This window comes from Gallinula chloropus, assembly GCF_964237585.1.
Source record: "Gallinula chloropus genome assembly, chromosome: 15".
Classification (NCBI taxonomy): Eukaryota; Metazoa; Chordata; class Aves; order Gruiformes; family Rallidae; genus Gallinula; species Gallinula chloropus.
Window position 1 is genome coordinate 15,015,623 of NC_140100.1, and position 22,907 is coordinate 15,038,529.

General features: G+C 60.6%; 3 protein-coding genes across 4 annotated transcripts in view; all 3 read right to left on the minus strand.

The window, feature by feature from the left end:
- RAB11FIP3 (RAB11 family interacting protein 3) overlaps window positions 1-8,045 on the minus strand; it is a gene marked incomplete at its 5' end in the record, with an annotated part of 79,233 nt that extends 71,188 nt beyond the window's left edge. Inside the window, one exon of the mRNA XM_084271264.1 lies at window positions 7,728-8,045. Coding sequence (XP_084127390.1) covers window positions 7,728-8,045 — 318 coding nt within the window. The remainder of the gene's footprint in view (window positions 1-7,727) is intronic.
- A 3,023-nt stretch (window positions 8,046-11,068) lies between these two features.
- On the minus strand, window positions 11,069-17,508 carry DECR2 (2,4-dienoyl-CoA reductase 2; the record flags this gene model as incomplete). Of its 2 annotated transcripts, none has more annotated exons than XM_084271160.1 (9): window positions 11,069-12,176; window positions 12,960-13,148; window positions 13,700-13,804; window positions 14,071-14,164; window positions 14,726-14,850; window positions 15,267-15,402; window positions 16,907-16,958; window positions 17,236-17,304; window positions 17,411-17,508. In XM_084271160.1, 9 exons carry the CDS (start codon window positions 17,506-17,508, stop codon window positions 12,142-12,144), a joined length of 903 nt encoding a protein of 300 aa, XP_084127286.1. In that variant the 3' UTR covers window positions 11,069-12,141. The 2 variants fall into 2 exon arrangements, with proteins under 2 accessions (XP_084127286.1, XP_084127287.1); XM_084271161.1 differs by having other exon boundaries at window positions 12,931-13,148.
- A 1,201-nt stretch (window positions 17,509-18,709) lies between these two features.
- On the minus strand, window positions 18,710-20,942 carry NME4 (NME/NM23 nucleoside diphosphate kinase 4). Its single transcript, XM_084271018.1, has 5 exons — window positions 20,785-20,942; window positions 19,337-19,467; window positions 19,128-19,229; window positions 18,943-19,055; window positions 18,710-18,867 (listed from the first exon to the last, which is right to left on the minus strand). Exons 1-5 carry the CDS (start codon window positions 20,873-20,875, stop codon window positions 18,747-18,749), a joined length of 558 nt encoding a protein of 185 aa, XP_084127144.1. The 5' UTR covers window positions 20,876-20,942; the 3' UTR covers window positions 18,710-18,746.
- Window positions 20,943-22,907: the final 1,965 nt, after the last annotated feature.

Genomic DNA, 22,907 nt, shown 5'->3' on the forward strand with positions numbered 1-22,907 from the left:
CTTTCCTGCATCAAACACGCAAAGGTATTGAAGAAAGTAATTTTTATTTTATTACTTAACCCATGATCTCTCTCTCCTACTGTGTTAAAGTCATGTCTCCACTGGGAAGCCTCAGACCTGGACCTACAGCCCAGAAGTCCACACACACTGCGCTGTCATCATGCAACCTGGCCATGCATAGATCACCCGGCTGCCATCACCCACATCAGTGACACACATGCCATCACAGCCCTGCTGTCAGCAGCACAGACCTCCTCTGGGCAAGGAGTACCCTGTTAAAGATCAGTTTGAAGGGAGGATGAAAGATGTGATGCTTGTAAAGTGGAAAAAACAGAGAAGAGCTTGGTGGGTGGGATGGGAGGGTGTCTGCTGGATGGGAACGAGTGGGGAAGCGTGCCTGTCTCACAGGCTCGGGCACCACAAGTACAAAAGGCACAGTCCCCCCAGGACAAGCTCAGGACCTGTGTCAGCAGGCATGTTTCACAACGTGGGTGCAGCAGCAGGATCTCAAACTGCTACCTAACCCCCTCATCCTAGCCTAGGTGCCCTCCCACCCAGCCATCGCCTCGGACCGGATGATTCAGATGATATTTTGAAGCATCAAGTTCTAAGATCACAGCATCCCAGGGGTTGGAAGGGACCTGGAGAGCCCATGGGGTCCAACCCCCTGCCAAAGCAGCTCCCCAGCTCATACTGCACAGGTCAGCGTCCAGATGGGGCTGGAATCTCTCCAGAGAAGGAGACTCCACACCCCTGGGCAGCCTGTCCCAGGGCTCCCTCACCCTCACTGGGTAAGAGTTCTTCTAAAAGCTCTTGCTTCCTGCAGTGTCCCTGACCAGCACCGCATTCCACTGACTGCAACACGGCAGAGAACATCCCACCAGAGAAAAACATGCCTCTAAGCAGCTCACTGGACACAGCCCAGCAGTGCTGCACCCGCCTTTTCCACAGGCACTTCACACTTGAAGCACACAAGCAGAAGGATATTCCAGCATCGCTCACTCCAAGCTCACGTGCAGGAACAAGAAACCCAAGCAGGATGTTGGAAAGATGGGATCAGGCAGGAGAAAGAGGGAAAGCAAGCTGTGATCCATCCCCATGCCACTGCTTGCTCTCACAAGGACCCTCCCAGTAGCTTTGTAGCACTGGTTAACTGACAGTCCCAGGAGAAGCAGAAGCATCTCCCTGCCCAAGCAGCACCGAGGTTGATCACGATGTCGTTTATTCTGCAACAAATAATTGAAAGCCAGGGGAAAGAGAAAAAGAAAGAGCCACTGGGTTCAATGTGAATCTCATCTGACAATAAGCAGCAAAGGGAAGCTGAAGCAAGAATAAAATTGAGAGAAATTATGTAGGCAATTGTTGTAATGACTATCAATTACTGGCTGTGTGGAGCTACATGATGACACAAGCAAATCCTGAGTGCTTTGAGTGTGCTGGGTTATAAGCCATAGCTGGTCAAAACCACTCTGAAAGAGCCAAAGCACTGTGGTGTGGTATCAGGTTCCAGTTAATGACTGATGACCCCAATCCCATTTTTATTAGTCATTGCCTTAGAAAACATCCTGCTCTGGAGAAGGGAGAGAGGCTCTGATGAGCCCACCTCCAGCACAGGGAGCTACCCCGTGCTGCCCAGCAAACACCAAGCAAAGCTCTGGACTACTTCTGACTGCACAAAAAACCCTACTGACCTCAGGGAAAAGCCCCTGCATGCATTTTTAATAAATAATTAAAAAAACCCAACACTAAAAAGCTTCAGATGGGGTCCTATTCCCCAGATAGGTCTCCTGACCCAAACTTCGGCAGCATCACCCAGTACAGACTGGCCTGGCAGCTGGGGATTACTGGGTGCCACATCACAGACTGGGTTGGAAGGGACCCCAAGGATCACAGAGCTCCAACCACCTGCCATAGGCAGTGCCACCAACCTCCAGGCCTGGAGCTATACATGGTTGCCCAAGGCCCCATCCAACCTGGCCTTGAACACCCCCAGGGATGGGGCATCTCTGGACAGCCACACTTCCCTGGAAACCCCAGGTTTGCTTCCCTGCTCACAGCATTTGCAAACAGCAAAGCTTTTTTTCTTTCTTCCAGGAAACGTGTGTGTTGGGGGGGGGAACGTTTTTTTATTTACAGAAACCTTTTCAAATTCCAGAGGGACCCATCTAACTTCTCTCAAAACCAATTAAAATAAATCCACGCCCTGCTCAGCTGTAGCTTCAACCCAAGGGGGAAAAAAATAAGAGTTAAAAAAAAAGGTTTCTTAAATAAACCAGTAGCTGGGATAAAGTTTCCATCACCACCACCCTCCCAGACAAGCCCTGCCTTTGAGTATTCGTATTCACCACCCCGCCGGCTGGATCCAGCCCGGATAAGCCATCAATCTGATTACAGCCACAAACGTTAAGTATGAAATGTATCATGAAAAAAGATCTGTCTTGTGGTAGGATACAGCTCCCAACCCTTCCCAGCCACCCCGAGCCGGGAACGCCTTGGAGAAGCTGAAAGCCAACACTCCGCAGAAGCAAAAGACCCGGGAGCAGAGAAATCATCTCTTTATTGGAGGCTCTGGGACATTTGCACATGAATAAACTGCTTTGTAAATCCCTTTCCAGCTAAACCAGCAACCACCTGGCCCCAAACACATGAAATATATTGGCTTGGAAGCGTTTGCCTCTTGGAGGGAGATGGAAAACCGCCCCGTCTTTGCGGTCCTGCAGATAACAGATGTGTTAAAGAGGCTAAAACACCCTCTGAAGAGGGAGGTGGATGGAGAGCCCCACGGCCCACACCAGCCAGGCAAACAGGAGGGTTTTACCCTGAATTTCTAGGGGGAGAAGACGTGGCCTTGGTCAAAGCCAGAGAAATATTTCATGTTTGCTGCTCCTCCCAAACGAACGCGCGCGTGCCCACGCTCGGGCCTGTGATACACCCCCAGCACCAGCCACGCTGCCACCCCGGCTCTGGTTAAAGGGCAATTAATCACAGAATCACCAGGCTGGGAAAGGCCTTTAAGATCATCCAGTCCAACTGTTCCCATCCTGAGCTAAACCAGATCCCTGAGCACCTCATCTCCCCGTCTGTTAAACACACCCAGGGAAGGGGACTCAGCCCCTCCCTGGGCAGCCTGGGCCAGGCCCTGACAACTCTGCCAGGGAAGAACTTTTCCCTCCCATCTGCTCTGACCCTGCCCTGGCACAGCTTGAGCCCATTGCCCCTTGTCCCAGCTCCTGTCCCCTGGCTGAAGAGACCATCGCCCACCTCTCTGCACCCTCCTGGCAGGGCAGGGGAGGTGAGGAGAAGGTCTCCCCTCAGCCTCCTCTTCTCCAGGCTGAACACCCCCAGCTCCCTCAGCTGCTCCTCAGAGGATTTGCCCTCCAGCCCCTTCCCCAGCCTGGCTGCCCTTCTCTGGACTCGCTCCAGGGACCCAGCACCCGAGGTGCAGCCTCACCAGTGCCCAGTACAACACGACGGGGGAAACAGCATCACCAACACTCGGTGGCAGCAGGAGCTTCACTTACATCTACATGGCCTGTGGATCCACACAATATACTTTCAGAAGCCTTTGAAGAGGCAAAGCCAGGATTTCCTCTGCTCAAAGGGTGTGAGCACCCTCAAAAAAATAAAAATAATAAAAACCCTGAGGTTTCTGCATGGCAGAGATCCAAACCATCAGGTTTCACAGGGAAAGGGGAGGATGTCCAAGATCAGATGCAGTGTCAGCAGCTCTAAGAGAGGACTATGCTGGAGGTACAAAGGATTCGATCCAGGGTGTGTGCACGCTTCCCAAGGGATCCATCAGATCAAGACTGGATTCACCAGCAGCAGGGAGCCACTGAAAACCTGCAGCTTGACCTTACCCAGACTTCATTCCAGACAGCAATTCCCAAACTGTGTCAATTTTCCTATTTAAAAATAAAAAGAAGCCCCAGGATTCTCTGCAGCCAATGTCTGGAGCAATACCTACTACCTCCAAAACATGATTTCACCTGCAGCACCCAGCCCGGAGTGGCCACCCCACTGCAAGAAGAGGAAGCAGGAGGTTGGAAAAGTGCAGCAGACCCAATAAAAAGCTTCAAGAGTCATCATGTAAGGAAGTGTTAAGAGCTGGATAGGGAGATCTCAGCTGAGGATTAGCTGATGCAGGGGCAGAAGGCGGCTGGTGGCCAAGGACAGAGACTCGAAGGATGTCAGTGTTAAAGCAAACAACACAAAGCCCTTTGGTATGAAGCTTCAACTCAGCATCAAGATTAAAAGAAAGGCTGAAGATGTCTGAACACAAGGGCACAGATGCTGCATTTGAAAATAGGTTAGAGAAACTCTGGGATGTCTCTCACTTCTGCAGCTGCAGGGAAATCAGGTGGCACAAGAGAATTTTCTACCTCCGGCTGGCTTTGTAACGAGAAAGGGAAGAACCCCCCCACCCCAGCATGCCGGCAAGATAGCTACATCTCTCCTACATCTTGTTTACAAGCCTGCAGAGCATCCTGTGGACCCTTGCAAGCTTTTCAAGCTGCTCAACAGCCCATGTGCCAACGAGCCACCCAGTACAGCCCACCAGAGAGCCCTCAGACAGCTCCATCATCCCAGGTCTCCACCCCAGCACAGTCCTTCCCACCTCTTACAATGTGGGCAGTGGCCTCCATCCCCAGTTGCTTTATCGCTCCAGAGAACAGCCTTTACTTTGTCCATCTCTTCTAGTCCATCCCAGCACTCCATTGCCAATACCACACCATGAAGACCTTCCAGACAGTCTTTCAGCTACACAAGCTGCTTAACGCAGAGCAAACCAACCCAACCCCCCCCCTTATCCCTCCCAGTTCTTCCACCCGTGGCTTCCAGCCTGCAGAGAAGAGAAATGGGAATGGACACTCACAACACATCGCTCTCACAGCACAAACTCCAGCTGCTGTCCTTCCTGGGACATTTAGCTAATAATCCTTTCAGCCAGATAACCTGACAGCACAGAGCTCAGCAGCCCATAAACACCTCTGGTGTTTAAAAAGCCGATGCTTGCTACCCTCCAGCTTCTAGGAACGTGGGGCTGCACACACACACACCCCTTGCACCCGTTCCCTCGGCTAATTTAATGCTGAAAAGGGGCTTGTGTAACACGTGCCAGTTTTGAGACACCAGGCATCTTCTTAAGAGCTGGCAGATGGATTGTGATGAAAACGAGCGTAGCTACGCGTGACCTTAAAACTTGGCCACGGAGATGCCTGCAGCTCAACACGGGACTATCTTGCTCTCCTCCCCTCCCACAGCCAACTTGCACATCCAAAAATAAGGATTATTTCTTGACAGGTTCCTTATGAAAGTCATCCCTTCCTGCCTTAATATCTCAGTCCTCTAAACACTCACTCCATCTCACTTCCCGTGGGCCCTAGCCTGGCTCAGTCACTGCTGTTGCCCAACTCAGGGGAGATACACCTGCTCTCCTTCCCCTTCAACCCCTCCAAAGCCCAAGATAATCGGCTGCCTGTGATACCTTGCCATGCTTACATCTACTTTGGTCCACCACCACACTGCGCATCCCTTCCACTCCCATGGGGAGAGGCTGGGGGAGAGGGAAAGGAAGCAGGTACCTCCTCCTCTTGCAGGGCAGGGGACTGGAAGCTGCTTCCCTGCAGACTGCTCTCTGTACCTCCACCAGCCACTAAACCCTGTCCCCTCCTGGTAACAAGTTTCCCAGTTCCAGCTGTCCACATCTCCTTTCAGTCACCTTAACACCATTTCCCCTGGTCATGCTCCTACCCTTTAACTTCCACCCTAGCTGGATTCCCATTTTTCATAAGACCCTCAAGTGACATCTACTTAACACAGGTCAAGAAGCTTCCCCTGCTCTCCTCCCTTTGTCCCTTGGCACATCCGTTGGGAGCTCAGACCCGCCCACCATCCCCATCCCCTCCATGCTTACCACTCCTCCTTGCTTTTTCTCATCTGCAGGCTCACAATGAGTCCTCTTGGCACAGAAGCATTGAAAGTGAGACATGTTCCCTGGGGCCCCGTTACCTGGTGGCTTAGCCATTGTCACACCAACCTCACCAGTGTGTTCAGCACTCATCACACAGGGATGGCTGCACCAAGGGACAGCTATTCTGCACACCAAGAGCTTGCTACACCAGGCTCTCGCTGGAGATAAATGTATCTAAAAAGCACAGTGTAGCACAACATCACCGGTGAGCGTGCTCAGCGAGGAGAGCAAGCAAGTTGAAGGGCAGGAAGCCTCAGACAGCCACTCCTAAGCCAAGTCCAAATGAACAGATGGCTTTTGGTGGTCTCCCAGGACACCCCACTTCACTTTGGAGAGACTCCACCAGCTCAAAACTGCCCCTTGGGACCAGGTCTCCAAGCACTTCACAGCCTCACCAATGCATCTTCAAAGCTCTCGCATGACTCCCGTGTCAGAGCCAAGGCTGGGGTAGCAGGTCTGGGCCGAGCTGCACATGTTGCCAGCACTAACAAACACCAGAACCCCTGCCCAGCACACACTTTGCCTGCCCTTCGTTCCCACCGACTCATCTGCTCCACAGCACGCCCCTCCCTGAGCCTTCAGGAAAGCACAGAGTCCCCCAGTAAGGTCCCACCGAGCCCCAAGGCGATGAGCATCATGTACAGGGGCTGTGACCAACATGAACGGATGGGCCACCTGCTCCTGCTTTCTCCACCGGCAGCGGGGAGGGGACAGGCCGCGGCAGGAAGATGCAAGTCAGAGGCTTTACACTGAATAAAGCTTCTCATGCCCAGGGGATGCAGGAGCGCCTTCCCAAGATGAGCTGGTGACTCCCCCCCCACCCCGGTGCCATTCTTACAGAAACACCCCTGCTTTAGCGTCAGGAGACGTTTTTACCGTGAGGACAGAGATTAAACCCCTTCCTCTGCCAAAGCACTCCTTCCCGCTCGCCGATTTGCTTTGTCATGCCACTTTAACACAGGCACGGCGGCTCCAGCCTGCGAATTACAGCAGCGGCGGGTGAGCACATACAAACTTCATGACCATACCCACACGCCTTAAAAAGACAAACCGATTCACTGCGGCACCGCTTGCACTGGCCGGATTCACTCCCAGCCCCGGTACGCGGCTGGAGCTCTCTCCATTTTGGGTTGTACCAGGCAGCTTTGAATCACACCGCATCCGATCCGCTGCAAGGGAACACGAGCTCGCCACGGCACGGAGCAGCGGAGAGGAGGAGGAAAGGAAGAGGGATAAGAAAGGCGCCCTGAGGATCGCCAAGCCCGGGGTACCGGAGCTGCCGCGATGCCACCCGGGGAGGGCGAGAGAGATGAGGAGGAGCCCGAGATCGGGGGTCTGGCTGCCAGCCCCTTCGCTGGCAGGAGCTGCTCAGGCAAACCCAGCGGCGACAGGGATGGAGAACAAAGAGCTGCGGGCTCCCGGCAGCGCTCCGCTCCCACCGGATCGGGACCTGGAAGACACAAGCGCCAGCATCGCCGGGCTCCATCCGCACCCCCGCTGCCATCAAAGCCCACGGGTGCCCTTCACCCGGATGACCCCCGCGCCGGTAGCGCGGCCACCGCCGCCTTCGCTCCCGGTCAAGCTCTGCCCGGGGCTGCCCGCACCGGCCCGCCATCGCGCTAAGGGCCCCGCCGGAGGCCCAGCACGGAGTCGGCCCCGCGGGGCGACGAGCGCTGACCCGGCTGCGCCCAGCGCCCGCGGCTCCCCGCGGGGCCGAGCGGGCCTGGCAGGGCCCGGGGACCGCCGGCCTCACCTGCTCGGCGCCGTAGGCCGTGGCGAACTGGACGAACTCCTCCACGCGCACGAAGCCGTCGCCGTCGCGGTCCAGGGCGTCGAAGACGGGACGGAGGCGCGGCTCCTCCTCCGGCCGGGCCGGGGGCTCGGCGGGGCCCTCCAGGGCCGGGCAGCCCCTCGGCTCCAGCGGCGACCACGGCGGCGGCCCCGGGGGGAGCTCGGCAGCCTCAAGTGCCCAGAGTCCCGGCTCCGGGCCCGGGCCCAGCTCCGGCCCGTCCCGCCGCGGCCCCCGGGGAAGCGGGGGCTCGGGCACGGCCGCCGGCGGATGCGGCTCCATTTTCACCGGCGGCGCTCAGCGCCCGGCGCCGCCGTCCGCCCCGCCGCTTCCCGGCGGCCATGCCCCGCGGCCATCGCCCCCCTCACATCGCGGCCGCCCGGCGGGGCGGGGCCGGTACCGGTGCGGTGATGCCGGCGAGATCCCAGCTGTAGCTCCGCCCGGACACACGGCTTTGTGCGAGGCGGCGCCAGCCCCGCCCGCCGCGCCGCCACCGGGGGCGGCCCCGCCGCCCCGCCCCGCCCCGCCCCGCCCGGGAGCGGCGGCTCCGAGCGCCGGGAGGACGCGGTTCCTCCCCGCGGCCGAGGGAGCGCGGAGGGGGGGCGGAAGAGGCGGCGGCGGCGCCTAGAAACAACGCTCCCGCCCGCGCCGCGGCTGCCCGCAGCGAACGGCCGGACACACGCCGGTGGCCGCCGCAGTAGCCGCGGCGGTGACGTCACTCCGGTGCCACGGCGCCCCGCCCACTCGCCCGCCCCGCCCCGACGCGGCGCCCGGCCCCGCCCCTTGCCCGGCTCGCGCGTTGCCCGGGCGCCCGCACCGGCGGGGCAGCGGACACCGGGCCCCGCGCACCCCGCCGGGGCGGAGGTGTCACCGCACCCTGCCGGCACCACCCGCCCTGCCGGGACACCCCTCGGCCCCCGGGGTTCTGCCCCGCCGCTGCCCCGGCGCAGAGCCGCAGGTGCCGTTTGCAGCCCGGCACGGGGCTGCACCTCGAGTGCTGGGTCCAGTTCTGGGCTCCTCACCATCAGAAGGACACTGAGGTCCTGGAGCGAGTCCAGAGAAGGGCAACCAGGCTGGGGAAGGGGCTGGAGGGCAAATCCTCTGAGGAGCAGCTGAGGGAGCTGGGGGTGTTCAGCCTGGAGAAGAGGAGGCTGAGGGGAGACCTTCTCCCCACCTCCCCTGCCCTGCCAGGAGGGTGCAGAGAGGTGGGCGATGGTCTCTTCAGCCAGGGGACAGGAGCTGGGACAAGGGGCAATGGGCTCAAGCTGTGCCAGGGCAGGGTCAGAGCAGATGGGAGGGAAAAGTTCTTCCCTGGCAGAGTTGTCAGGGCCTGGCCCAGGCTGCCCAGGGAGGGGCTGAGTCCCCTTCCCTGGGTGTGTTTAACAGATGGGGAGATGAGGTGCTCAGGGATCTGGTTTAGCTTAGGATGGGAATGGTTGGACCTGATGATCTTAAAGGTCTTTTCCAACCTGGTGATTCTGTGATTCTGTGTCCCCCATGCAGCTGCTCCCCCAACCTAGGGAGTCCCAGCACATTTGGCCCCCCAAACTGGGGTTCAACAGAAACCCTGGACAGAGGGAGGGACAGGCTAGCAGCAGGTTCTGCAGGAGAAGCTCACGGCTGCCCTGGCTGCCCTCTCTGGGAAAAGGTCCAGGCTGGGCAGGGGTGACGTGTCCCCCGTGCTGGGGAAGGGGGTGATGTTTTCCCCGTGCTGGGGTTCGCAGTGGCAGCAGCACAGGGCTTGTTTCAAGCGAGGCAGAGGCTGAGACAGGGCCTTGGGCTCTTCCAAGACACACTACGGCCCCAGGCCTGGGGACAAGCTCCCGGGAAAGCTCCAGCAGCAGAAAGCCAGGCAGAGCTGAAGGGGAGAAAGCAGCACCCTGAGGTGCTGGGGATGGGGAAGGGTGGTGGGGACACTGGGGATGACAGTGCCACTGGTGTGCAGAGAGCTGGGGATAAGCACAAGGGGGCAATAGCGCAACAACAGCAGACAGATGGCATAGGAGATCCTCCTGGGCCCCAGGAGATGCTCGAGGATGAGGGCTCACCCCTGTCACAGCACAAGAGCTGCCTTGGGGACACGGGCTCATCATGGAGCGAGGATTTGGGAAGCAGCCCTGCAGGGGATGGAGGAGGGGATTTACCTCCTGGTCACTTCAGGTCCCCCAGCGCAAAGCGCCTGCCGGAGCAGGGCTGGAGAGGGGAGAGCCTGACACAGGGAGCTGCAGCTCAGCACCCCTTGATGGGTTTCTGCAGCTTCAGGCCAAGACAGAGGCTGGGCTCAGAGCTCCTGCCTTCCCCTGGCACTGGAGGTGCACGGCCAGGCTGCTGCCCTGCAGCACTCCCCCCTCCCTCTGCAGCCACCAAACCAGGACAGCCCCGAGCCCCTGCACAGGGGCTCTCCCTGCTTCTGCTGGCTCCAGGCAGCTCTGCCTGGCTCCATCCTCACCGTACAGGAGGGTACCTGTGCCAGCCAGGCCAGGAGCCCAGCTCAGCACCAAGTCCAGAGCAGCGTGGCCCAGCCTGGGCTCTGCCTGGGGCTCTGGGCTGTCTCCTCTACACCACCTTTTCCTTGCACATAATTTCTTGCTGCAGGGAGGGCAGGAACGTCAGCGTGCTCCCCATGGGTGCAGGACTCTCCCTCCACCTCTGCCCTGCGTCACCTCAGTGTGACATCAGCACATCACAGCACAGACAGCAGAAGCTGGGCAGCGAGGACTGACAGACATCACACCCATACCTTCGCCAGGAGAAAACACCCATCCTGCTTTCTGGGAAGAACATCGTGGCTGGAGGCAAATCCTAGGAGACAGCTGGGCCAAGGACAACGTCCACACACATGGCCACCCCTCTGAAGGGGGCGGTGGGTCTCTCCCTCAGCCCCTCCAGCGGGTCTCTCTGGCACCTTCCCACCACCGCTGCCGAGGGACCCAATGCCTGCTGGAGCCATCCCCTCAGAGCTGACTGGAGCTCAGGAGGTGGCAGGTCCTCAAACCACATGGGTCTGGGGCCCAAAAGCCACCGAAGTCCTGGGGCTGCAGAGGGCTCTACTACTGGGAACAGTGGTTTTCCATCCTCCCTTGGGGCCGGAGCACCAGGATCAATCAGCACCACAAGGTACCGGTGCTGACTCGTGCAGCAGTAAGTTACCACCACCATGCTCTGACCAAAGCCATGGCTCAGTCTCCCAAAGCTCTTGCTCTTGTCAGTGCCTGCTCACAAAAGGCAAAGGAGCAGAAGCAAACCAGAGGCTGCAGATCAACCCTCTGCTCAGGTGAACAGAGGAGAAGCGTGGCAGCTCAGGGTGGAAGTGTGGAAGTACTTTATTCGTGGCCTGGAGGAAGGAGCAAAACCTGGCAAGTCTACAATCAGGTAGGAAATGCAATCAAGTAGGAAAACAAGCTTTGTGGAATTTAAGATAAGGTTAGAAATTGCCCTCAGCAGGAGGAGGCAGCTGCGCACCAGTGGTGCATGCCCCCGAGGCACCCAGACAGCACTTGGCTGCAGCAGCCCCAGAGCAGACCTGGTGCAGCCCCAAGAGCAGCTCAGCTCAGCACCCTGCTTGGACAGGACTGAATTTCAACAAGCCCCTGATTCACCCTCAGCTGTAGTGTTTGTGCAAAGAAAGGGGACAGCGTGAGACTGGCCAAACAGACAGATTCAGGGGGTGGACGGACAGCTGGACACCTCTGGTTCCCAGCAGGCACAGTGCTATGGTCCATGGCTGCACAGAGCCAGCTCTGGTGGGCTTTGACCCCACACTGCCTCTGCTCCTGGGAGGGGGACACCCTCTTCACACCTGGGGGACTGCTGTCCTACCCGGGAGCTCCCACAGGGGACGGGGCTGTCTCTCCCTGCCAGGGGCCAGAGGAATCCTGTCTCCCCTCTGAGAGCTGCCAGCGCCAGGTGCAAAGTCCATGACAAAAGCTGATCTCAAGCCCAGACGGGCTGAACCTACTCCCCCCACCTCCTCCACCCTAAAAGGAGCTGCTGCTGCTGAGGGTCTTGGGCTGAGACAGTGGAGAGGGGAGGAAGAGGATGGATACTCACAGGCTGCACTGCCTGGGACCCGGGAAAAGCCAGGAGAGCAACAGAGGAGACAGAAAGGGACAGTGAACACCACAGCCCAGGCTGCCCCTGCACCCTCAGCCCTGTCAGTTCAGGAGGAAGTAACAGCACAGAACGGGGTGGGCTTGCTCCCCACACAGCCCCCCGAGCTCCCTCCCCCAGGCGGAGGCAGGACGGGCAGTGTCACCACCGCGTCACTGGTCAGAGGTGGCAGCTACCGGCTCCATCTCTGGGCATCATCACCCTGAGACGTCCCAGAGCAGCAGCGTTGGGCCACGTTTCTGTCCATCGGTCAGTCTCAGGCTGTCCATCATTGATTTTTGTTTGCTCCTGCCGCCCAGAGATCTGCAAGACAGGGGGGAGGTGGGTACACAGTCCTGCCTGGGCCTGCCCTGCTCACGGGGGGTGGGCTGCCAGGCGGGACGCAGGCAAGGGGATGGAGGAGAAGAAAAGAAACCCCCCTCCCAAAAAGCACCAGGCCCCGGCTCCCTTCCCACCTCTCCAGGCAGATGCAGCCACAGCAAGTCCTGCTTGCAGTCCAGCTGCAACATCAGACCCACTAAGGTAACTCAGGAAAGGGAGGCAGAGGTCGTGAGGACTCCCTGGAACTCCCTGTGCCCAGTGCCCCCTGGAGAGGGATATCCCCTTCCTTCTGGGGACACTCGGAGGTGTCCGGCTAAGGAAGGACAAGAAATAATCTTGTCAACCGGAGGCTCATAGGAAGAAACCAGCAAGTTCTCCTGCTCTTCCCAGTATCCCTAGGACTGCCCACCAGGACTCAGAGCTGTTCCCCATGGTGTTCTGCTCCCGCTCTGCCAGCAGCACGGTGAGTACCCCTGCTCCACCTTCCCAAAAGTGGAGGAAGGCTTGAGAAAAGCACTGCCAAGCCGAGACCTGGGCTGGCTGCCTTTGCCCAGGGACCGCGACACACAGTGCCTGCCCCCTCCTCCCCTGCACAGTGCCTTGGGCTCACAGAGCCAGGTACTAGTATGGGATACCCAAGGTCTGTAAGAAGGCAATGCTGTGCCCCTCTACCCCAGGTAAGAGGGTTCCTGACACAAGCTCTGCTCTAACCCCATGGAGGGGAAATGCAAGTCACCTAGAGTTTAGCAGAGGATGAAGCAATACCCAGCAAGGCGGGGAAGTCGTTGGCAGAAGTCAGCCAGCTCCCACCATCCACAACCAGGGTGGTGCCCGTCACGTAGGAGGAGAGAGGGCTCGCCAGGTACAGCGTGCTGTGGGCAATCTCCGTCTTGTTTCCTGCACGGTGCAGCGGGATAGTGTCAAAGTGTCTTGCTTCCTCAGCAAATTTCCCACCTAAGAGCAGTAGAAGAGTCAGCTAGGACCGTGGGACCACCTGCTCACTGCATGCCAGATGTTGCAGCACCGCTTGCATGAGGCTCAACGAGAGCCCCAGGAAAGAGAGGATATCCTGGCACAGCCCTGGGGACAAAGGCTTGAGGAGAGAGTTAAACGAGGGGAGCACAAGCCCAGCAGTGAGAGAGCTGAAGACCAGACCCCAGAGATCTCCCCCAGCCTCTGGGGCTGAACAGGCACTCGGCTGATGGAGCGCAAGAGCTGAGCATCGGGCAAACACCCGGCTGGGCCGAGCTCTGGGGAGCACAGTACATCCTGGCATCAGAGAGCACAAAAAGCTCACAGAAAAACCAGTCCCTGCGAGGTATCAAGGATGCAGCAAGGGCTGCTCCCCCCCAGAGACCTGCCAGCCGAGTCCCCGGGCAGCTGTGCCCAGCAGCAACGGCCCCGGACACATCACAACACCCCATGGGAGTGGGGGTCCCTCACGGTCCCCTGCCAGAGGGACACCAACAAGGCACCGCAGAGATGGGAGCCCCGGGTTGCCTTACCCAGGCGCCGGTAGCCCTCGGTGCCTGTGATGGGACCCGGAGCCAAGCTGTTCACTCGGATGTTGTTGGGTCCCCACTCCACAGCAAGGTGACGGGTCATGGCATCTGGGAAGGGATTACAAAAGGAATGAGAAACGGAGAGCAGAGGCATTCCAGTAACTTTTTGTGAGGCAAAAAGCCACAGGAGAACCCAACCAAGACCAAAAGCCCTGGGGGAGAAGAACCTCATCCCAAACTCAGGCACATAGTAACCACCCCGATTCGTATTTGCCTCTCATATGGACACGTTCCCATTCCAGTATTTGGGAAGAACCAGCTTCCTTACTGGCCCCACAGAGCCCTCAGAGCCCCAGCAAGGCGTGTTTAGGTACCTATGGCAGCCTTGGCAGTACCAGCATGCACCTGGAGGGCCTGCCCCCGGTAGCTCAGGGTTGCTGTGATGTTAACGATGACCCCACCGTGGTCCTGGGGAAGGAAAGGAGACGTGGCATTAGGTGGGGAGCAGCACAAGGGGTCACATCGGAGAGCGGTGGGACAAAAGAGCTGGTCTAGGAGGGATGGTGATCCACAGGCAAAGCCACTTCTGTGCTGGTAACTCATCGCAGGGGCAGTGTTGCACACCTGGCCTCACCGAGCCAGGGCACCCAGTGGGGCCCTTCCAGCAAGGCAGGAGATGCAGGGGCTGTGCAAAGGCCAAGGGAAAGCAGAGGAGCTGGGAAAGCAGCAGCAGATCATGGCTCCTTCCCAGGCAGGGGGCAGAGCACAGGAAGGCACCACAACCATCCAAGCACCAGGGTGAGGGATGGGCAGGATTCCCGGTTCCAGCACAGGGACTGGGTGGGAACAAACTGGATCTGAGCAGGGTGGGTGGCAGAGGCATGGCAGCACGGCCCTGGGCACACAGGTGCTGCGTTCCCCTCTGCCCCTCACACTTCCCTCAATATCTCAAAGCATGATTTGTCTGACACCAAGACCCTGCCTACCGACAGCCTTTCCAGCGGCCGCCCTGGCTCTGGTTCCACTTACCCGGAAATACTTCTCAAAGAGGACTTTGGAGGTGTTGAAGGTGCCGATGGTGTCGATATCTATCACTGTCTTGAAGGCGTTGAAGGACAGGGCGCTGGCTGGGCACAAGAAGTTTCCTGCAGCACCTGCAGAACAAGCAGCGGGGGAGCAGACACAGTCAGGACAGGGCCAGGAGAGACTGGGCAGGCTCAGGGCGCTTCTGCGAGTGGGATGGCGAGTGGTGCAGCTTGGGTAGACTGGAGAGCATGGGGAAACAGCCCTCATAAGGGGATAAACAGCTTGTGGCTTTGGGTGTCCAGCAGCACAGCCTGAGGGCAGGAGGGCGCTGTGCAGCAGAGCAGGGATGATAAGATGGCCACTGTTTGAGAAGAGGGCTTTGCTTCCTCTGGCATCCTACCTTTGCGCTCTCAGGGGCTGCCTGGAGGCTCCCAGGCCAAAGCAGCATAAGCCAGGCACTAGGCAAACGTGACCCCCATGCAGGAAAAAGCCCTTCCTAGAAGGAGCCCATCCCAAACCACCCCCTGGCCCAGGGGCAGCTCACCGTTAACCAGGATGTCGATCCACTTGAACTCCTTCAGCGCCTCATCCACCGCTGACGCAATGGTTTGGGGCTGCCTGACGTCTATGGAGAGAGGCAGGCACTGCTGGCCTGTGGCCGCCACCAGCTTTTGAGAGGCCTACACACAAAAACCACAAGAAGCAAACCCAACGGAGAGGTGAGCTTCATGCTGAGACCCTCTCCTTCCACAGGGGTCGAATCCCGGCCTCGTAACAGGCAAGCAGGGACTCAGGCAGCAGCCACATCCCTGGGAGCACCCAGCAAGCACCATGGGCAGGGGAAAGGCCTGCCTGAACACGGCTGGCTTTGGGCTGGCAGCACCCAGAAGCCCTGGAGCAGCCAGGAAAAGCTCCTGCACATCGTGTTCCAGCTGAGTGCCAGGCTGAAACCGCGGCCACAACTCGCTAAGCCCAGTTACCTCTGAGGCCTGTCATCCCGAACAGCATCTCTGCAGGGCGAGTACAAAGGTTGGACCCCAACAAGGAAGTTCTGGGCATGAGCCCAGGCAGGATTAACCTTTAGATCCCAAAAAAAAACGTTCAGCAGGCAAAGAAGCCCAGGCAGAGCAGCGGTTGCTGGAGAGGCAGCACAGCCCAGCACTGCAGCTCAGCATCTGCCACACACCGCCCCACAGGCGCTCGTTAAGCACAGGACTCTCCCCGACAAATTAAGGCACAGGGGACGTGCAAACTCAGCAGCAGCCCTGCACAACACCCAGCAACACTCTGTGATCCTGCTCAGGCTCATTGAGCGCTTCTTTAGCACGCACACCCTGAGCACCACGGGCCTGGAAAAGCAATGCCTGTGTACTCAGAAGAGCCCCCAGCCCCTGAGGACTAAAAAGCTACTGAGCTTTGCAGCTTGTTTTCTGGCCCATGAGCACAGGGGAATGTGAAATGACAGCACTAACTCCTCCAGGAGCAGCTGAGCCACGCCAGCCTGCTCTCAAGAGCCAATATTATTCTTTTATTGTATTTCAGTGGACTCCACACACAGCTACTGCTTTCAGCCTGGGCACAAGCCACGGCGAGGAGTGGAATCAGCCAAACTCCAGACTGGGGTCAGATACACAGGGGTGGCTGTCTGTTCTGCCCAGCCACCCACGGGGCAGCTACAGTCAGTACAGCTTGTTCAGTCACTGCTTTCCAGCCCCGCGCCCTCCCTGCCATATCAAGGTGGAAGATAAGGGAGATTTTGGGGCTCAGCCTAGCACCTCAACCCACATAACTCTTTGACAAGGGAGGGGATCTTGCTCTCCTTGAGGCTTAGCTCTAGATTTGACCTTGGACACTGCTACTTCACTGCAGGTTGCTTCTTTCCATCTCAGGAACAAAAAGGCGATGCGATGCCTGGAACAGACACTCCCAGGGGAAGGTTGCAGGGTGCAGGATTAACTGAGCTCTACCGTGAAGCACGGTGGGTGCAGCCCACCCTAAACCCGCACCCATCCTGCGCACCACCGCTGCCTGCCTGGGCTGAAGCGCTTCAAGCCAGGAGAAGACAGGGCAGCGCTGAGAAGGCATCCCTGCTGCCGCTGCTCCCAGCAGAGAGGACGGAAGGATTTCCTGGCGCTCACAGCTCTGCCTTCCGCCTGCCTGGCTCGCTGGAGCCCACGGACTCACCTCTGCCGTTCGCTGCAGGTTCCGGCTCGCAATGACGGTCCGGCAGCCGTGCCTGCGGAGAAGGGGCTGGTGAGAGGGACAGCGCAGCGCCCGCTCCTCCTCGGCCACCCCGGAGGCTCCGGGCACTACTGGTCGGGCCGGTGAGCGGTGCGAGGTAGCGCAACGTCCCTGCAGAGACTCCCGCCGGGGCCCTGCAGCCCTGCCCCGGGCTGCGAGGGGGCCAGCCCCGGGCCTGCGGCAGGGGGCTGCCCGCGCCCCCCCTCTCACGAGGCCTCCCCCCGCCCCTTCCAGGCCCCGCTCCCGCCTCCCGCCCCGCCGGGCTCCCGCACCTCATGAAGATCTCGGCGATGCGGAAGCCGATGCCGGAGCCGCCGCCGGTGATAAACGCCACCTGTCCCCTGAGGGAGCAACGGGCCGGTCAGAGCCAGGGTCAGCCACAGCCCCCGCCCGGGGCGGCCCCGGCGCCCCAGAGCGGGGGGACACCCCCCTCGCCCCAGCACTCACGCCAGGATGTCGGGGCTGAAGAGGTGGCGGTACTCGCGGAGACAGTCGTCCGTCTCCACGTCCGCCGGCGGCCGGGACGCTGCCGGGGGCTCGGCCATGGCGGCACGATCGGCCCCCCCGCGCAGGGGCCGCCGGGAGACGGGGGGGTCGCGCCGCCGCGCATGCGCGGGCGTCGGCAGGCGTTGCCCGGCAACGTGTGCGGCGCCGGAGCCGCGTCCCACAGCGCCGCCCAGCGTCCGCAGTGACGCACTGAGCCCCGTGACGTCACCGAGTCACCCCAGCGGCACCCAGTGGCATCCCAGCGGCAGCGCAGCCAGATCCCGGCTCCGAGAGCCGCCCCAGCGCGCCCCAGCACCGCCCCAAGGGCATCCCAGTGCCTCCCAGCGCCTCCCAGTACCGCCCCAGTGCTCCCCAGGGACATCCCAGTACCTCCAAGAGCTGCCCAGTACCTCCCCAGTGATGCCCAGGGACATCCCAGTGCCTCCCAGAGATGCCCAGCACGGTCCAGGGCTCCTCAGGCACAACCCAGTGCTGCCCAGTACCACTCCAGTGCCTCCTAGAGATGCCCAGTAAGCCACATGGACATCCCAGTGCATCCCAGTACCACTCCAGTGACCCCTGATGCCTCCCAGTGCCTCCCAGAGCTGCCCAGTACTGTCCAGTGCCCCTTAGGGATAGCCCAGTGACTCCCAGAGCTGACCAGTTCTGCCCTAGTGACTCTGATGGACATCCCAGTGCATCCCTGAGCTGACCAGTACCATCCTAGTTACTGCAATAGGCATCCCAGTGCCTCTCAGAGTTGACCAGCACTGTCCAGTAAGTGCCAAGGATATCCCAGTGCCCCACAGAGTTGTCCAGTGTATCCCATGGACATCCCAGTGTCTCCCAGTGCTGCCCAGTACTGCCCATGGAGCCACATGGACATCCCAGTGCCTCCCAGTACCACCTAGTGAGCTCAATGGGCATCCCACTGACACCGGGAGCTGACCAGTACCATCCAGTGTGTCCCCCAGGACATTCTGGTGCTTCCTATTGCCTCCCAGAACTGATGAGTACTGCCCCAGCATCCCCCAGGGACAGCCCAGTGCCTCCCAGTACCCATCCAGTGACACTCAGGGACAGCCCAGGGCCTCCCAGAGCTGCCCAGTACCACACCACTGTCCCCTGGGCACAGCTCACTGCTTCCCAAGCTGCCCACTATCAACCCAGTGACCCCAACGGCGACTGTCAGAGCCTCCCAGTACCATCCTGGTGCCCCCCCCATTCCCGGCGCTGTCCCAGGAGCAGACTGGACCCACGGCCGGTGGCACTGGGGTTTATTGGGCACCCGTCCCGCCTAGGGCCCGTAGGTGTAATCCTGGTCTCCGCTCTCCCAGGCCACCAGCTCGTCCCGCTGGAACCAGTAGCCGATCTCCTTCTGCGCCGTCTCCACCGAGTCACTGGCATGAACCACGTTCCTGCGCGGGGACAGGGACGGCGCTGTGGTCGTGGGGCCCCCGCGGCGGCCCCGCAGCCCCCTGCCCCCTCCTTACCTGCTGACGTGCATGCTGAAGTCACCACGGATGGTGCCCGCCGCCGCGGCCGCTGAGTTCGTGTCCCCCACCATGGCCCGCGTGGACCTGACCACATTGTAACCCTCCCACACCTGCAGGATAGGGGACACCTGAGCCCCTCCCCAGCCCCCCGGATGCCCCGACCCCCTGTCCCGGCCCCTCACCATGGCCACCAGCGGCCCCGAGGTCATGTAGGCGAGGAGCGCAGGGTAGAAGGGCTTCTGCCGCAGCTGCTGGTAGTGCTTATCCAGGAGACCTTGGTCTGCCTGACACAGTGTGGGGGACGGTGGGGACACCCAGATGGTGCACCCCCACTGACACCCCCCTCCCGGCACCCCCTGGGCCCGGGTGCTGGCTCGGTGGGGGTGCGTACCTGGAGCAGCTTCATGGCCACCAACTTGAAGCCGCGCTGCTCGAAGCGCTGGATGACATTCCCCACCAGCCGCCGCTGCACCGCGTCCGGCTTCACCAGCACCAGCGTCTTCTCCTGCAGCTCTGGGGGGGCTGGGAGGGGGCGGAGGGGCCGGTAGCACCCAGGTCACTGCCAGCTGTCAGACACGGGCTGTGGCAGCAAGACCCCAGGCTGCTCCCGGAGCACCCCAGGTCGCTTCTCGTCCCGGTGGGCAGCAGCAGCTGCAGGGTGACCCCATCCCCACCCCAGTGTCCCTCCCAGGGCCGGGTTTCCCTGGCCAAGCTGTGCCTCACAGACTGGGAGGGTCCCAGCGGAGGACACACAGCAAAGCCCGGAGAGGCACCAGGGGAAACCTCCACGGCTGAGAAGCCCCATAACCCAAGTGTAGGACGGGCTGGTTCTGGTTTCAGCTGAGCCCACCATCCTGCCAGGTACCAGTGCCACCAGTGTGCCATCAGCTTCTGCCCGCAGGCATCTGGACACCAGCGCTGGCACAAGGCGGGTCCCCAATCACAGCTCTCCACTGGCAGAGAGCAAAACCAAGCGCCATGGGACGCGGGGTCTGGCGTCACCGTCACCCATGGCCCAGCATGGTGGCCACCCATGGCAAGCTGGGTCAGGCAGCTCGCCGCGCCCTCAGCCCTGTCACTGGCCCTGCCAGGGCCGCGCTGGCGGGAGGGGACAGAAGCCCCCAAGGGACGGTGCATCCTGTGTGCTGGAGGGACAGGACAGGAAGGACACAGAGGGAGGGAGGGACAGAGGACACCCAGACGGACGCTTCGTTGCCAGCCCCAGGTTTTGGGGTCCTGCCCGGAGCTGCAAGGCCAGCCCCGGTGCCATGGGGACAGACCCCACCATTTCACCCACTTTTCTGGGTGTTGCTGGGCATGGTCCAGCTTCATGAGGGTCCCACCCTGGGGATGGCGCAGGGGTTGCCCCATCCTGGCCCTGGGGACACCAAACCCCTCAGGACCCATGGGACAGTGCTGGGGAAGCCGCCAGCTCCAGCCTCTGCCCCACCCCAACATGTGGGATGAGACCCCGGCACTACCCCACACCACGAAGAAGCAGAGGACCCCGTGAGCCGGGCACCCTGGCTGGGGTGCTGTCCCCAGGGAGCAGGGCTGGGGTGCCGGGGAAAGGGGGCACTGGGAGGGGATGGGGCAGTAGGCAGCGCAGGGACAGGAGCCCCAGGAGCAGGACAGGCAGGGGACTGAGGGCAGGACGGGGACAGGACACAGGGGCAGGATGAGGATGGGGACAGGGTGCCCAGGAGCAGGATAAGCGAGGGGCTGAGGGCAGCATGGGGATGGGGACAACGGGATAGGGCGGGGATGGGGACAGGGTCCCCGGGACGGGGTCCCTAAGGACGGGACGGGGATGGGGACAGGGTCGGGGCTGTGTCTCACCGGAGCCGTAGCAGCGGGGCCCGGGGGGGAGGCTCAGACCCGGCTGCCCCCGCAGCAGGCTCCGGGCCAGGCAGCGCCCCAGGGAGCCCATTCCAGGGCCGGCGGGTCGGACCTGGCCGCGGCGGGGCTCGGCCGTCCCGCGGAGGCTTTAAGGGCCCGGCCGAACCCAGGGACGGGTCAGGTTTCCGGCCCTCCCCTTAAAGCACCCGCCGGGACAGGGCGGCCTCCGCGCCTACCCGGAGCATCCCGCTGCGGGACATCCCTGTCCGGAGCATCCCGCTGCGGGACAGGCCCCGCTCGGGTGCATCCCGCTGCGGGACATCCCTGCCCGGAGCACCCCGGTGCGGGACAGGCCCCGCTCGGGAGCATCCCCCCAGCACGGAGTGGCGCCCGCCCTGAGCAGGGCTGAGCCCACACCCCCTGCCCGGGCGGGAGCAGCGCCCGCACCCTGTCCCGCAGCAGCGCTGGGAAATGAAGGGGGATGAAGGCTGCCCCCCCGCTCTGCTCACCCGCAGCGCTGCCGGCGGCGGGGGGAGCCCCTCTATCATCCAAAGCTGGGGGACCAGAGGCCCCAGGGCTCCGTCACCTCACCTGGGCCAAAGGAGGCAGAAGACAGGGACAGGCGCAACACGGACGGGCGCTGGAGGGAGGGGTCATTCTGCTTCACAGCTCCGAGGGGGGTACAGCCCCCACCCCGGGAAGTCACGCTTGATGAACCTTCCCCTACCTGAGCGCTGCCCCGGCAGCAGCAGGAGGGATGAGGATGAGCTCTTCCCACATGAACTGTTTTCTGGCTAGAAGCTGGTGCCACCCACCCAAGTGGGGGCTCAAAGGTGGGGGAAAAGGCCCCTCACCCCCATGTGCTGCACGGGGGTAGGAAAGGGTTTCTTTGGGGTAGATTGATGCAGCCGGCCCCACACCAAACCAGTGCCCTTTGGCAGTGATGGAGGAGGCGGCTGGGGTGCGGGAACCAGCCTCATGCCAGCGAAGAAGCAGATCTGAGGAGGGCAGGGGGGGCACAGGGGCTTTGGCCACTTTCCAGCTGCTGCCCTTGACCAGGAAAAACATGCACAGAAAACATGCACTTTCACCCTCTGTCAACCAAGTGTTTTGCAAGCAGCAGAAACAGCAGCACCACGTGGGGAGGGGAGAGGAGCTGTGCCAGGCACAGGTGAAATCCCCTTTGCCCACCACTGAAGGGGACCCCAGCCAGGGTCCCAGAGCAGTGAGTGCCCAGGTGGGAGCTCAGGAGGAGGGGGAGGCTCCACACACAAGACCTGCACGTGGAGAGGCAGAGCCTGGGCAGGCTGGGCTCTGGTTCATATGCAACTTTCAACTGGAGGTGCTTGTGGCAGGGTATGAAGACCCAACATCAAATGGTCCCAACAGGGACAGCATGGATGTGAGGCGCTGTCTGTACACAGGGTCTCTCAGAGAGGGAGGGGGTGCAGTGCAGGTCCCTACATCAGAATTAAAGGAACTCCCCTCACTCCACCCACCCCCAACCTCCCAGCTGCCCACACACACTTGTTCCCTTCAAACCCAACTCCACAAGTGTCTGGGGCTGAACCCACGCTACCCTCAACACCTTCTCCCCTGCAACAGCTCCTGTAACCAGAGTCCTGGCAGCGATGGTGACTTCAGACTGGTTTAATAGGATTCCCAAGCCCCAGGCACTCTCCTCCTGGCTGAAGGGTGACTGGGATTTCAGCCTTGTGCTCAGCCCCACGAGCAGGTCTTGCTGGCAGTGTCTGGCCTTCAGCTCAGGTCGGCTCTGATGCAACACCACAAACAGGGGCCGCTCTTGATAAACACAGGAGAAAGTCATTGGGAGGGAATAAACAGACCACAACAGGGAGTAGGAAACCTCAGGGAACACTGGCAGTCAGCACAGTGAGGGGAGAGCAGAGGAAGCCGCCAGAGCTGATGTGCAGTTGGGTACAGCACCTTTTGGGAGCACTCCCAGGAGCCTGGAAGAGACATTTCTGCAGGTGGGATGGGGGAGGCAGACACCTGCTGCTGGTCCTCTTGCCCCATCACAGGGAAAGGCAGCACCTGCACCATGAAGCACATTTTGCTCTGGCCTGTGCCAGGCCTATGAGGAGAGCAGCTGAAGGAACCAG

Coding starts and splice junctions, on each gene's coding strand:
- NME4 (XM_084271018.1), bottom strand. CDS start 20,875: ATGGGCTCCCTGGGGCGCTGCCTGGCCCGGAGCCTGCTGCGGGGGCAG. Junction 19,468..20,784: donor GCCCCGCTGCTACGGCTCCG/GTGAGACACAGC, acceptor GCCCCCTCCCAG/CCCCCCCAGAGCTGCAGGAG. Junction 19,056..19,127: donor CGGGGCCGCTGGTGGCCATG/GTGAGGGGCCGG, acceptor CCTATCCTGCAG/GTGTGGGAGGGTTACAATGT.